The sequence below is a fragment of the Hakea prostrata genome, chromosome 1 (genome assembly GCF_041222555.1).
Source record: "Hakea prostrata isolate BN-2017 chromosome 1, UWA_Hpros_2, whole genome shotgun sequence".
NCBI classification, from domain to species: Eukaryota; Viridiplantae; Streptophyta; class Magnoliopsida; order Proteales; family Proteaceae; genus Hakea; species Hakea prostrata.
The window spans coordinates 8265127-8281524 of record NC_142600.1 but is presented as its reverse complement, the minus strand read 5'-3'; the positions used below and the strand labels follow the sequence as shown (position 1 = coordinate 8281524).

At 31.8% G+C, this 16398-nt stretch overlaps 1 protein-coding gene across 1 annotated transcript; it reads left to right on the top strand.

Annotated features, from left to right (window-relative positions):
* The first annotated feature begins 477 nt into the window (after nucleotides 1–477).
* Nucleotides 478–5902, top strand: LOC149027182 (ras-related protein RABE1c). Its single transcript, XM_089160132.1, has 9 exons — nucleotides 478–620; nucleotides 709–823; nucleotides 3342–3414; nucleotides 3519–3619; nucleotides 4032–4097; nucleotides 4424–4521; nucleotides 4784–4846; nucleotides 4956–5048; nucleotides 5291–5902. The coding sequence occupies exons 2-9, from the start codon at nucleotides 751–753 to the stop codon at nucleotides 5372–5374; spliced, it is 651 nt and encodes a 216-aa protein (XP_089016258.1). The 5' UTR covers nucleotides 478–620; nucleotides 709–750; the 3' UTR covers nucleotides 5375–5902.
* Nucleotides 5903–16398: the final 10496 nt, after the last annotated feature.

Below are 16398 nucleotides of genomic sequence, written 5' to 3'. Positions count from 1 at the left end.
TTTTCCTTTTTTTTTTATTTATAAATATTGGAGAATACGGTTTGGAAATTTGAAATTGGAGCGGACCGCATGTGATATCCGTTGGAATAAGTCCGTAACTCGTGGCGATCCCGAAATCTTGCACGGTGTAACGGTACTGGCCACTGCGGGTCTGTAAGTTACTCATAGTGACCCATCGGACCGTTGTTTGTGACCCACCACAATGAGGCCGGTCACATAGAATAATGATTCCCATTTCTTAATGGGCCGCATCCATTCCACAGCCATCGACCATTGCGCAAAGTCTTCTTTTGACTCAAGTCTTTGCTTAGACTCTATCAGCCTAATTGCCATTGGATGCGAATATAATAGCTGTCCGAGAGGGTCCCACCACCATGGATCATTGCCACCCAGCGCAACTTACAGTTTGCTGAGTTGGACCGAAAAGAACCAACCCACCAAGGTCTCTTCCATTTGGTATTCCGGTGAAGAAAACAAAAAACAGAAGAAATCAGAGACTCTTATGTCCTCTCCCTCCCTCCCTCCCTACTGACGCGTCTCGCACACGCTCTCTTCTCTTCCTTCTTCCTCCTTGCTTCTTCCTTCATTCTCTCTCGTTGTTTCGTTTCGATCGTCTTGTGGTATTTACCTTTTTCTCCTTTTAAGTTGGCTGGCTTTCATTTTCTCCTGCTGGTTGGTTTTGATTTTTGTTTCTTCGCATACACGCAGAAGTGAAAACTATCTTAGGGTTTGTTTGCTTCTTCTTCTTCCATGGCTGCTCCACCTGCTAGGGCTCGAGCTGATTACGATTACCTCATAAAGCTCCTTCTGATCGGTGACAGTGGTAAGAGATTCACTTTCTTCTTTTGTCTTTTCTGTGGATCCTGATTTTAGATTCGGGATTTTTAAATGTTCTGTTTTGGGTCGTGACTCGTGAAAAAGGAAGGACGCCCTGGCATTTTTGTTCCTGTTGATCGGGGATCTGACAGATTTGTGTCTAGTTCGATTTACTTACATGAAAATGAAGAGGTTGTGAATGGTATGGTGCTATCGGATCTTATAGTTTTTTTCGAGGATTAAGATCGGTTTTCTTAATTTCTTTGCACAGATGAGGTCCTCGGTCATCTGATCCAAAACAGACTCTCTGATAATTAATGGAATAGTTCATTTTGCGAGTGGCATTGGTTCGATGGCTCCAATCAGAAAATTTAACATGGTTTGCGTGATTTACTCAAAGCAAAAATTACAGGAACCGTGTTGATGGATTTAAAATACTGACAATTATAATGCTGATGATAATGTTAACTGTCCATAATTATTATAGTTGTAGTGATGACATCATTGGTAATGAATTATAACGATTAGCAAAAATAGAAACCCTAGTAATGATATTAATTGGGATTGAGATTTCTTAGCTACCGATTTACAGGGTTTTTTTCTTCTAGTACGTGTGTTTTGGGATATGTACATTTGATAATGTGAATCTGTGTTTGGGTATGTTTGGGACCTGCAGAAGGCAGCTGGTTTAAATGGGGCCTATGTTGCGGCTGATACTCTGTTAGTAAATTTCTTAGTTATGAGTGTATTAGCTATCCATCCATAGATAAGCTGTCTTCTCTCTCTTCACTGAGGAGTCGTGTGGAGGCATCCCAATAGATAGCATATCAAGCCTTGTTTGACAAGGAGGCACTAAATGCCCTCCATTCATCTTCAAGTTGGATCAGCTACATTTGCATGTGCCTGCCTGGGCTTATTTAATAATCTGGGTCTCTTCATATAATATATCTTCTGCTCCATTCTGGCTTGCTTGCAAAAGGTAATTTATAGGCAGAAAACCCTTTGTTTTTTGAGTTAAATAAATTGTCAATGTTTGTTCCTACACATAGTAGAATTGTACTCACTCATTAGATATATTTAGTGTTATTTGTAGGTGCAAAAGCCATTGTAAATTGCACAAGAGATCATGTGTGTCTCTTATTCAGATAAACACTGCTACACTCTCTACTCCGCCCTTTCCCCTGAACACCAGTCTCCAACACCCCCCCCCCCAAACCCCCAACAAAAAAAGAAGTTATATTTGTTACTTTCTGTTTTCCGTGCAGTACTCGATTAACCTTGTCTTAACTATTTGGGGTTGTTGCATGATCCTGTTGCATCGTGAATCTATTGTAGCCCATTTCTTCTATTAAATTGTGAGATTTCATATTTCTACTTCCAACAACCAAAACATTTTACTGTTATCCTTTTCATAATTGACTCAACTTGCATCTTATTTTAGCTTCTGTTTTTCCTTTCTTCCTGAAATCATATTTCATGCAATTTAGGCTAGCCTCTCTGAAATTCACCTGAGTCCAATCCTTTGTTTTAACTTGGCATCTGTGGTCGTTCTATCTTGTCTATTAAGTTTCATGATCATTGGAGAAATGTAGTCCATTAAACTTCCTGATCTAATAAGGCCATTGGTAAGCATTAAAATCTGAACAAGTATGGTCAACCCATTAGAAGTTATCACGGATTTTCATTATTTAGGTGTTAAATTTGTTTTGTCAATCATTTAGAAGTATAAATATGTAAATTGAACTGGTGACTATGTTTGAAGAAGCACTATAACTTTATTGTTCAAAATTATGTCAGCAAAGGCAAATTGTCAAAGTCCAAAAACCAATGGAAAGATCCAGTTCATAGTTGGGATGGAAGTCATGTTTTTCATCAGCTGTCACATTAAACCATTGCTTTGACACTTAACATGGAGATTACAATTAAATGCCAGTTAATTTTGGACTTTGAGAATATTTTGGTTTCTGTAGAACTTATTGGATTACCTGTTGGATTTTCAATATTAGCCTCAATGAACACTTCACTAATGCAAATATTAAATATCAGGGAGTTGCATCTCATTTGCGCATTCGACATCCAAGCTGTGAAGAATTAGAAAATTATAATTCTAATGATTGAAAAATAGTTTTTCATGCTCAACAGAATTTTGACAACTTCAAGAGAAGGTTTTCACTTGTCCTGATTGTTATTATTACCAAAGCATCCTTTCTGATTCTGTTTTGCAAAACCAAAAAGTTCAGGCCAAAATTTGCTGTCTGCCCATTGGCATGGCTAAAATTCATTTGCTTAAAAGAAATACCCATAAATTTGCTTTGCTTGACAAACTCTGGAGAACTCATTGATCATGTCCTTGTTCTTTTGTATATAATAAGCTTTTCGTTTAAAACATTTGAATGTGATTCTCTGAACTGATGAGGTGTCCTAGGAGTCTTTTCTAATTGTTACAGTCCTTATAGAATGGAAAATTATGTTACCCTTTGGTTTGAGTACTCTGAGTTTTGTCTTCTTGCCATATTCCTTTGCAGGTGTGGGCAAGAGTTGCCTTCTTTTGCGCTTCTCAGATGGCTCATTCACCACCAGCTTTATTACTACCATTGGGTTTGTATTTTTATTTGTCATCATCATTATGTGTTGAATAGTTCTCTTCTTTGACTTGCTAATTATCTGTAAAGTAAATTAATTTTTTTCTTCTTCCTTGGCAGCATTGATTTTAAGATAAGAACAATTGAGCTTGATGGGAAACGAATCAAACTGCAGATCTGGGATACTGCCGGTCAAGAGCGGTTCCGAACTATTACAACAGGTTGGGGCTTTGTCTTGTATGTATATATTGACATCATCATTTTAGAGTATTGGCCGATCTGGAAGCTATGGTGGAATTGTTATCCAGCGTGGTTGCATGACCATGCAACAGGTTGTATCCGAGCTTACATTAGAATTCATGGCAGTGGAACATCTCCAATGCTTATTACCTGTAGTAATTTGAACCATTATAGGAATTTGATGTCCTTTGAAATGTATAGATCGGATGGATAGTTTTGGGTTACATTTTCTTGGAATCCTTTCTTATTAGTTCCTACTCTTCGGTACCATTTTTTATTTTAATGTACTCGAAGGTAGTCCTTGTAACAAGGTTCACATTAGATTTCTAGGCCCCAAAATTCATTTTACATGGTTTTGACTATGGGTTAAAGTAGTTTTCTTTTTTCCTACAGCTTACTATCGTGGAGCAATGGGTATTCTGCTGGTCTATGACGTTACCGATGAGTCATCATTTAACAGTAACTGATACTACTCCTTTTATTGTCATATATTGAAGTTTGGATAGCTAGATTCACTTTTGAGAAACCATAATGTTCTTATACTCTTGAGCACCCAAGGGAGAGACTGCTAGCTTCTATAATGTTCTCAAAGACTAATCTCTTTGGGTTCCTTTTTATCAGTTTTTTGGTGCCAAATATTTGTTTCAAGCTATGATGGCATGGTTGCTGTGTCTGCTTCTTGTGTACCTCTCCCCCCTTCCCCCCCCCCCCAAAAAAAAAAAAAAAAAAAAAAAAAAGCCAGTTTTGATTCATTCTGTTTAAACTGGTACATTTTATGCATACAGACATTAGGAACTGGATTCGCAACATTGAACAACATGCTTCTGACAATGTGAACAAGATACTGGTGGGGAACAAGGCTGACATGGATGAAAGCAAAAGGGTGAGTTATGCTCTGGATTTGTCTTATTATGTCACCATACTGTAGTTGTGATCTTCAGCTTCTCCGATGAGCTAGTAATTTGTTATGCGTTGCATGACTGAGGCTGCTGGTACCTTAGGAATTAAAACTTAATTGGTGATTATACTCATGGGCCCTCCAGTTTCCATTTGCTTTTCCTAGTTTTCCTATTTATTGTGAAATGTTCTTGCTCTTATAATTTTCTGACAATGAATCAACAACAAAACTTCATTTTCTTCTCTAGGCGGTGCCTACATCAAAGGGCCAAGCACTTGCTGATGAGTATGGTATCAAGTTTTTTGAGACTGTAAGTAAAATATTACAGATGTCCAGCTCTCTTTCATCAGAGTTATAAATTACTTTTTTCTTGTTTTTTTCATTCTTTATATATCCTAAAAGGCGTTTATATATTGCAGAGTGCAAAGACAAATTTAAATGTGGAGCAGGTTTTCTTTTCAATAGCAAGAGACATCAAGCAAAGGCTTGCAGATACAGACATGAAGTCGGAGGTATGAAAGTATTCCTCATCGATGTGAAAGATAATATGGCACTGTTCACTTCCTTTTGGCAACGACATATTTGGTGTGTCATGCCCCAGATTTGTGCGGCATCTTTATTGCACGTATAAGTTGTTTTCATCGAGGGACTATGCTGAAATGACTAAGCTTTTATTATTCCCTTGTCAATGATAGTATTAGTTTCCAAAAAAATTATTGATTCGTCTGATATTTATTTGTTGTTATGTCTGCAGCCTCAGGCACTTAAGATCAACCAACCAGACCAAGCTGCTGGTGGTGCTCAAGCTCCGCAAAGATCAGCGTGTTGTGGTTCTTAGTGGAATTGAACTTTGAGTTAGGAGGGAGGGAGGGAGGGAGGGAGAGAGAATGTGGGAGAAGAAGCTGGAAGACACCGGTTGACAAATACTGATCACAATGAAAGTAGTGGTGGGTGCTTGTATTTTTCTCCGTTCCATTCTTTTTAACTACTATTTTTAGTGTGTGGAAGTTTTTCACTCATTTGTGGAATTTATTATATGATAGACATGATCATCTCTTCCTTATTTTTAGGGGGTGGGGGTTTGGGGAATAGAGAACTCTGATGTGTTTTTCACCCCGGTGGACCCTTATATTGTTCATCTCCTTAATGTAGAGAAGTATATAGAAGCAGCCTTTCGTTTTTTCTCTGCTGCGGGCTCTGTCATTTCGTGTTGTTCTCTTGCCTGGTTAATGGTGTTGCAGATCCATGTAATATCAGGCTTCCAGTAAGATGTGACTTAATGCAACTAATGCTTTTGTGAATTATGTATTCATTAGTTGTGCTGCCAAACTGATCCACTGTTTTAAAGGTGAACCTTTTCAAGCAGTACATCCATCATCCATGTATAGATGGACATTGCTATGTCTTACCTCTGAATCTCCATTGAAGATGCAGACTGACTAGATTCAGTTTTAATAAAAATGAGATTGAATCAAGTTATTAATTTATCAATGGTTATTATGTTACTTGACATAATTCATGGGAGAAAGCTTGCTGGGTGTTTGTATTCGAAATTAGTTTTCCAGGGATTGGGGCTTACCTGCAACCTCGAACTCATTGACATAATCCCAAGTTACATCAACTGGCCCTGTGTTTTCTCTGTGTCGTTTGTGAAATCATTCCTTCAGGGTCAATGGTAACCATCCGTATTTCTTTTAATCCGTTAAGATGTAGTAGTTCGCATAAGGTTGAGCAGAAGCTAATCTAGACACCTGTTCCTCTAAAGAAGGCTTTTAGTTGCAGTTTACAAGAAAAGTTGTTTGAAATTGAAAAAAAATGAAAGAAAAAAATAAATATCTTTTACTTTATTTTTAAAAAAAATGTTTCTTACTTGATTAGATGCTTTTATTAGTGGTCTAAAGTTATAGTTGTTTGGGATTGAAAAAAAGAATATATCTTCTACTCTCCTTTTTAAAAAATATTTATTTCTTGATTTGATTTTATGCATTTAAGGAAAAAAAATATAAAGGGTATCAAGAAATTGTGAAAAATAAAATAAAATGACAGAAAAATTAGAATAAAAGATATGACATTTAGCAAAAGCAAATAATACAATAGTCAAGTAAAAGATTTGCGATGTAACTAGAGTATATATATATATATATGGTAATTAATTAGTTTTCAAATATTTGTGTACACAATTATTAATAGATCTCATAATAATCTGCATACGAGTTCGAACATTTCATAAAACTTGTCAAAAACTAAATTGGATCAGCTCTCAACCAAATAAACCAATTACAATAAATACTAACATATGACATTAGTTATAAAGTTGTTAGATGTATTATAAAGGCAAATAATATTTTGAACTGTATAATGTGAAATAGTGAATTAAATGAATACAATAAAATGTTTAAAATTGTGATGTTTATTATAAATGCTAATCATATGAGACGTTTTAAGAGTATATCATTTTTTTTTAATTGTTTCTTAGTAATTTTGAACTACTTTGTTCATACACTATGAATGATATTTATTGAAAAATTTTAGGGACACTTCAAGATGATTGGCGAAAAGCATAATACCCCAAAACTATGCCAAATTTGCAATGAATTTTTTTTTCTTCCATTAGAAACATTGATTCGTTAAAATAAAGACAAATATACCTTAGTTGTATTGTTCTAGATCTTATAATATAAAATAAAAAATTAAAAATAAATTGACAAGATGAAATTATGGATTCAATATTTTTGGGGGCAACATTGTAAAGTAACAAGATATTAATAGTAAAGTATGAATTATGAAATTATCTAAGGATGTCTTAACGGAATTCGCTAACCCCAGAGTGTACCATTGTGAAAATTTAAGAGACATCTTAGGTTGTCTTTGTCAAAGTTGATATCTTTTTGGGGTGTCCATCATTTTTGTGAAATGTTTTGAGGTGTCTCTTAATTTTTTAAGAAATAGATTATGCATGATTGAGGATAATAAATAATCATACAAAACCACATTAATAATCAAAATATTTGCGGCTATTGTATTTAGTTATTCGATGTATTTAGTTATAGTTCAACACAATGAGTTTCAATTTATCTTTTTTTTTTTAAGAATATGATTGACACACTGAAGGAAATTGAACTACTATTAACATATAAGAAGAAAATCTCAGTTAAGTTTTTATTTTTAATGTCATAATAATATGACTTAAATTATACTATTTATTTTTAATTAGTTGAATGATTTTTCAAATTCTTCAATTACAAAATTTAACATATTTTAATACATATATTAAGTGTTTCTAGCCTATTCTTATTTTTGAATAATAATTTGATAAATTTTTTTATATTTTTCAATTGATATCATTGGTTCTTGCATAGGGTTTTGTTGGTCAACATAATTTCTTATAGCTATTTGTTTCGTTATATTTAGCTCATAATACTTAAGAATCATACTTATAGTTGTACTTTGTGGCATAAATTATAAATCTTCACTGCCATAAAATAATAATACTTTTATTTTGTTTTGTGATTTTTTCCCACCATTTAGAATTATTCAAGTGTCTAAAAGTTGTTAGTATTTTCAACTGACATATATTAAGTGTCTAAAAGTTGTTAGTAGCTCCAACTAAAATATATATATATATATTTTTTTTTTTTTTCAAAGCTTCACTGATTCATAAAGGAGTTCTGTTTCTTCTGCAGAGATCCTCCATCGCCCTATCGTCAGTCAACGAATGGGCTTTGGATGAGTTCAGGGTGCTCATGAGGTAGATAATTTATCCGTCCTATTTTCATCTTTTAATTTTCTAAAATACTTAAAAGAAAATTAATTTTTTTGCTTTGCAATGCGAGAGAATGAGGTTACTATCTTCCGTTTAGAAAAAAACAAGGTGGAATGGCTCAACAAGGTGAAGAACAAAACGAATCTGAAACCAAGAAAGGAAAAAAAGTCCACAACTAGTAAATGCTGAAGTGGAAATTTTCAGAAATGAATAATTTAATGACGTAAAGGTCAAGAAAATTGATTTTTGGAAAAAAATTTGTTGTTGTCTCGCCTCTTGTTCTATACTTCTGGATAATCCTTGTAATCATGTTCTGATAATTCTGGAAAATTCTTGTAATCTTGTTGTGATAATTCTGGAAAATTCTTGTAATGATACTTGAAAATTTTGTATATAATAGATATTGTATGGTATGGTGAAATTTGTGTATCATAATATTGTTCTAAATCTAAAAAAAACCAATCCCACAGAGATGTAAACAAAGCCTAGAAAAAAATGGTTTATAAGGAAAGTGACTTGAGAAAGAAAAAAAAAAAACGAAAGAAATAAATACTATCGTTTACTCTTATTTTTATAAAAAAAACTTCTTTTTTAGTTTGAGATATGTTTTGATTTATACATTTAAAATCAAAAAATAAAAGAAAAAGAGAAAAGAAGACTTTTAATTGTTGTACAAGGAAGAAAAAAAAAAAAAAAAACTGAGTCCGTGGTTTTTAGGGAAATTTGTTTGAAAAAAAAGTTTTATAGAAAAGGTGGTTTAAGATTGGAAAAAAAATATTATCTTTTACTCTTATTTCCATAAAAAAAAAACTTCTTTGGTAGTTTGAGATAGACTTTGATTTATATATTTAAAATAAAAAATAAAATAAAAGAGAAGCTAAGGCTTCCGTGTATACAAGGAAAATAATAATATAGAAAAGAAAAAAATGAGGTGGTTTGTAGGGAACTTGTTTGAAAAATTTTGAAAAAAATTAAAAATGGTTTATAGAGAAGGTGATTTAAGATTGGATTTTTTCCCTCTTCTTTTACTCTTATTTCTATATAAAAAAAAAAACTTTCTTCTTAGTTTGAGATAGGCTTTGATTTATACATTTAAAATAAAAACTAAAAATAAAAGTGAAAAGGAGGTTTCTAGTTGTTGTTTACAAGGAAAAAAATAATAAAGAAAAAGAAAAAAAAAAAGAATGAGATCGTGGTTTGTAGGGAAACATGTTTGAGATTTGATGAAGAAAAAAAAAAAATGGTTCATAAAGAAGGTGGTTTAAAATTGAAAAAAAATAAAAAGACCATCATGCTAAATGCTAACACGAGACGTTTAAGAATATATTTTTAAAAAAAAAAAAAAAAAAAAAAAAAAAAAAAAAAAAAGGGGGGGGGGGGTTGGGAAAAAAGGGGGAAAGGATTTTTTGGGTTTTTTTTTTTTTATTGAAAAAAAAAAAAAAATTTTTTTTTTTTGAAAAAAAAAAGGGAAGTTGTTTTTTAGTTTTAATTTTTATTAATATTTTAAGGATTAAAAAAAAAAAAAAAGAAAATATTAAATAAAATAAAAAAAAAAAAAATTTATCTATGAATTTCAAAGTAATTAATTAATGTCTATAACATCATACATTCTATTTTTAATGGTATTACTTAAACTAAATAACAATAAAGTTTGATATTTCATTCATATCATTTTAATGCTTAAATGTTTTTTTTCATATGATTTTATGTTTGTTTGTTTTTCTATATTACTTTTTAAAAAATTACCCAATTGTATAATATTTTATTATTTTACTAAGAAAATATATTTCATTATATTATTAAGAAAAATACATATCTTACAAAACATTAAGATTCGTATTTCAACTCATATTTTATTATTATTTAAAAAAAATACAAAGAATAAATAAAATGAAATGAAATTGTTTGATCAATAGTAAAAAAAATTTGGGAGATGAATAGATTTAAATAGAAAAAAATGGATATAGAAATAGAGAGATTCAAATTTAGGAAAAGATTTTGAATTATTATTATTATTATTATTATTTATTTTTTAGATAGAAAGAATTTTAATAAAATTAGGATAATTTTTTTAAGACAACTAATCTATCAAGAATATTTTCATAATTTCTAATTAAAAAAACAAAAGTGAAACTCAAATCGAAGATTGAGATAAATCCATAAGACATTATTTCTTAAAAATAAAAAATAAATTGTATCTCAAATAAAGAATATTGGTTTCTATAAACAAAATATGACATTTGAATAAAAATGGGTTTCAGCGTTTCTAGATCAGCCTTGTTTGGCGAAATTTGAAGCCAGTCTATTTTGAGAATGTCATAAAGGGTAATCCTAGCTATGGAGCACTTGCTGGTCTTGAAGGTCTCTCACAAAGAGAGAAGTGTTTCTATGGTTGCGGGATCGTTGTTGACGATCCATCATCAGGTGTCATCCTCTTGGACATTGGAGTTGTTCATAAACAATTTTTCATTTCTCTCTTCGACGAGTCGCCTAATTGGGAAACGAAAGCGTATGCATTACTGAATTCCAAATCAGGTTCTTCTTTAATTCCCCTACATCTAAGCAAAAGATTTATTGATAAACGACTCTTTGGGAAATGTTTATGGGTTCTCGACTTGATCATTGTTGACGGATCTGCCTCCACACTTGATTTGTCTTTGAATAATAATTTGATAAATTTTGTGCATTTTTCAATCAATATCATTGGTTCTGGTATGGGTTTTTGTTGGTCAACATAATTTCTTAAAGCTATTTGTTTGGTTATATTTAGTTCATAATAATTGGAATCATACTTAGTTATAATCTGTGGCATAAATTATAATTCTTCACTGTCAAAACTATAATACTTTTATTCTGTTAGGATTTTTTTTCCACCATTTAGAGTTATTCTAGAGTTATGCCCGTACTTTGTTTCTTTTTTGTAGTTTTATGAATTCTATGGGCTGACTTTGGGGTTCAAGCTTGTATTCCCTTAAGCATAGAGGTTAGTCTTTGCTCCTACTGACAAAGAATTGCTTGATTTCTACCTCTCTCTCAAAGGTGGGAAAGAATGACAATAGTCTTCGAATGATCAAATGCACCCAGAAGATATTGCCAGTAATTTTCAGATTGGTTTGTGTTTTTTCGATAGAATTTGTAATTGACATTCTTTTTCTTCCATACCAATGCATTTCTTTGTGGCAAATGGGAAATCAATGATGGGTACCTGTAGAACATATTATTTTAGCCGGAATGACAAGAAAATCAACTACTGGGCACTAGATGAGATACGAGGTGCTCAAGAGATAGGTAATTTATCTGTCCTATTTTTTCTCTTTTATTTTTTCTTATAAATTTAAAAGAAAGTTAATTTTTCTGGTTTGCAGTGCGAGAAACGTTCAGGAAGGTGAAGAACAAAAAGATTCTGAAACCAAAAGTAGAAAAATTCATAAATGAAGAATTTAATGACGGTCAAGAAAAGGGATTTTTGGAAAAATTTTTGTTGCTGTCTCGTTCTTTTGATCAAACAATGACATTAAATTAACCAAGCTGGGTTAAAGTACCCAGCAGAATAAGATACATTGTTGAACAAGCAAAAGGTAGCTGTCTGGTTCTGATACTTTAGGATAATCATTGTAATCTCTTTCTGATACTTTTTGAATAATCCTTGTATCATAATATTGTTCTAAATCTAAAAAAAAACAACCCCACAGAGCTGTAAACTTATTTTCTAAGATTATCATAACTAAAGAAAGAGTTCGCATAGATATGGTGATGCCTCCGACGGTAGTGGTCTTTTAACGAAGAAGAGAAGGCCTGCTGAGCCACGTATGGAATGGAGGGAGCCATGGCCCCCGATTTTTGAAAATTTTATAATGCCTACATATTTTCTTAATTTTTCTCACTTTGCGTGTGAAATACTACTATTTGGCCCCCCTCCCAAAATTAAAAAAAAAAAAAAAATTTAAGATATAGATGATAGGTACAAATGCCATTCTTAATCATAATTAAATAATTATCATTAAACCCCTAGTTTTAAGAAATAAAGGTTAAATTCAAATTAAAAACTAATTCACTCTCCATGAATTTCTCACTATATTCTCTCTCATATTTTCATTCTTATTTATTCTCTCATGAATCTCCTCTTTTATTTCTATTTTTTTTCTATCTTTTTTCTCACACGTCTAACAAAATATTGGAGTAGTTAACAAACATTGGAATTTTTCAAATCTTCTCCGGAATTCGAAATCTTCTCCAGAATTATCAAGTATTCACTTTCTCTTTCTCAAATTATTCCTCTCTCTCTTTCACACTCACGATTTTTCTAGTATTTATTTCATAAAGTATAATTTATTTTATTTAGGTTTTATTTCTTTCTCTTAAAATTTGATTCTACTAATAGTAATTTGAATCTCGTTTGAATTCAGCCATTGATTTTTATCAAATCTAATCATAATCATTGATGTTTTTTTAATCCTTAATTTTTTTCCTAAAATTTCATGCCTATTAATGGAAATTCAAATCTCACTTAGAATTTTAGCTTAATTTACCTAAATTTTTAATGTAGGCCCCACACGTCAAAATATAAGAAAATATATTATATTCGGTGACTATTCGTTTAAAACCGCCGGAAAACATTATGTTTTGTTGAATCCAGGCCTTATTTGGCAACGGTGCTTTATAAATCGCTGGGGAAATGACCATATGTTGATGATTACAAATATGGGCGTTGCCAAAAATAAATTTATTTAATTATCGTATATTTGGCGATGGTTTGCCAAAAACGTCTGAAAAAATGTATGATCGTGTAGTTTCGCCTTATGTCATACCGTCGCCCCCAACAAAAGGATTTTTTTTTTGTAGTGGAAAGATAACTTGCACTGGGGAGTTTGGTTAGAGTTCCAGCTTTTAGTGCAATAAAGTGACAAGAAATTAAGATGAATAAACATATGGCAGGTATTAGAGTTCTTATTTTAATAATAATAAGCCTCGGGTTGGGTTCTATAAATTTTACGGCTTTTCATCCTAAGAGCTATTTATCATAATGGGTTTCAATATCAATCTGTTTTATGAGTTCAAATCCATCTATTGCCAATAAACTTAAATTAATATTTCAAAGATGAAAAAAAAGAGAAGATTCCAAATTATAAATTTACCTTAAAAAATACGAAAAATGGCATTTGCACGTGTACCATTACTAGCTATCATAAAAGTATGTACTCCTCAAAGATAGTTGTTATATTTCCTTTACCTAAAAAGACTTTATCCACTCAAACTCATAATTTCTCTCAAGTTTTTACAAAAAATAATTATTATTTTGACTTTCATGACATGCAAGTTAAGTGTTGTTAAAACAACAACTATAAAACAATTTAATTATGATCAATAGTCATGTAACTTTGCATGTATTTATTGACCTAAAATATAAGTAGAAATCAAATTTAATTAGTCGCCCTACAAGTCCTCTTTGCTTCAATCTCTCATTCTAAATGTAAGTTGTGAAAATAATATACAAAGGAATTTTACTGATGAACTTTCTAATGTAAAGATTGCGACATTGGAGAAAACTAATTAGGTATGTAAATGTTAATCATATATTTTTTAGAATATTTTTCATTTTCAAATCATAATACTATGTTGATTATAGGCCTTTTAGATTAATTTTGATAATTAAAATTATAAAATATTTTTTAATTATATTAGGTTTGACAAAAAAAAAAAAAAAAAAAACACACACACACACACAACATGCTTTTCTAAAAAAATTTCAATGCTTGAGATGTTTATTGACCGAGGTAACAGGTACAACAATATCTATCTCTAGTTTTCTTGAATCAACTACAATGCAAATGCGATTTTATAAGTCAGTAAGCTGTCTCATAGAGTTTTGAGTATATCCCGTACTTTAGGAGAAATTCATTTCAATATATGAGGTTCACTATTTTGGGCACTATTGATTATTTTCCATCTAAAGTAATCTATTCTTTCTTGGAATCCACTTTGAAGCAACAATTGATCTCATACAATCCTTAACCTATCTAAAAACGATCTTAGAATTACAGATAAAAGGAGTAGACAATATTACATGTAAAAATCAAATAATGGACCCTGCCATGTGCATTTGTATATTAATCTTCTTAGATTAACAAAAATAACTAAACGATTATTAAACATCGAATTCATTATTCTAACATATTTGAAATTCATACAATCATTTACCCTAAACACACTATTGGAAATTCAGATGGAATTCATGCATGACTTTTCTTTTTACACTTCTAACTTGGTCAACTTAATCTCTTAAAGCTATTTGTTTGATTATATTTGGCTCATAATACTTGGAATAATACTTATAGTTGTACTTTGTGGCATAAATTATAACTCTTCACTGCCATAAAATAATAATACTTTTATTCTGTTTAGATTTTTTCCCCACCATTTAAAATTATCCAGGTGTCTCATATATTGAATTAGTCACTCCAACTGAATTCGTTTTATATATATTGAATTTCAAGGCTTCACTCACTCACAAAAGAGTTCTGAAGTTTTGCCCACAGTCAAGTTTCTTCATCGCGCATAGATCATCTATCGCAATTTTGTAATTGATTTTGTTTTTCTAAAGTTCTTTAATTCTTCTGATGAAACCAGATCTTTATTTTTCAATATCATTCCACTTCTTTTCGCTGTCGGATGGTGAGAAAAACTCCAGGCGGACCGTGGAAAAAATCTGGGAAAGAACGTAAAATTGTGGCACATGGGAAATCAATGATTGGTGTGTAAAGAACATATTATATTATCCGCAACGACGTTATATTATTTTATCCGCAATGATAAGAAAACCAGTGATTGGGCACTGGATGAAATACGAGCTGCACAAGAGGTAGGTAATTTATCTGTGTTATTTTTCCTCTTTTATTTTTTCTGAAAGATTTAAAAGAATGTTAATTTTTCTGCTTTGCATTGCTTTGCAGTGTGGGAATGAGGTTGCTATCTTCCGTTTGAGAAAGAAGAAAGATTGAATGGTTCAACAAGAACAAAAAGAATCTGAATCCAAGAAAGGTAAAGAATTAGTAAATGTTGAAGTGGAAGATCAATTTAAAAAAGAAGGAGCTGAAGTCAAAAATTTCAGAAATAAAGAATTTAAGGGCGAAAAGGTCAAGAAAAGAGTATATAGGGAAATTTCTGGAAAATTCTTGTAATCTTATTCTGATAATTCTGAAAAATTCTTGAAATGATACTAGGGAAAATTGTATATAATAGATATTTTATGGTAAGGAATGAAAAAAAAACAATCCCACAGAGCTGTAAACTTATTTTCTAAGAGTATCATAACTAAAGAAAGAGTTCCCATCATCAAACTGCAGATTTGGGATACAGCCGGTCAAGACCGATTCCGAACTACTATTACAAACAGGTTGGGGCTTTGTCTTGTATGTATATATTTTGGCATCATCATTTCAGAGTATTGGCCGATCTGGAAGCTATGATGGAATTGTTATCCAGCGTGGTTGCATGACCATGCAACAGATTGTATCCGAGCCTACATCAGAATTCATTGCAGTGGAACATCAATCCAATGCTTATTACCTGTACTAATTTGAACCATTATAGGAATTTGATGTCCTTTGAAATGTATAGATCGTTTGAATAGTTTTGGGTTACATTTTCTTGGAATTCTGTCTTATTAGTTCCTAGTCTTCAGTACCATTTTTTATTTTAATGTACTCGAAGGTAGTCCTTGGAACAAGTTGGTTCACATAAGATTTTTAGGCCCCAAAATTCAAAATTCATTTAACATGGTAATAAAAACTATTACCGATGAGTCATCATTTAACAGTAACTGATGCTACTTTGATTGTTATATATCGAAGTTTGGATAGCTAGTTTCACTTTTGAGAAACCATAATGTTCTTATACTCTTGAGCACCTGAGGGAGAGACTGCTAGCTGCTATAAGGTTCTCAAAGATGTCACTTAATGCAATTAATCCATTAGTTTTGCCGCCAGAAGCCTCTCTCCTCTACCCAGCTTTCCTCCGTTGATCATAATTCCGACTGTGCGCCTCGAATTCTAATTCTACGTTCTTGCATCTTTTCTGGTAGTCGAAGTTTCCATTTTTTG

Coding starts and splice junctions, on each gene's coding strand:
- LOC149027182 (XM_089160132.1), top strand. CDS start 751: ATGGCTGCTCCACCTGCTAGGGCTCGAGCTGATTACGATTACCTCATA. Junction 3,620..4,031: donor GTTCCGAACTATTACAACAG/GTTGGGGCTTTG, acceptor TTTTTCCTACAG/CTTACTATCGTGGAGCAATG. Junction 4,522..4,783: donor ACATGGATGAAAGCAAAAGG/GTGAGTTATGCT, acceptor TTTCTTCTCTAG/GCGGTGCCTACATCAAAGGG.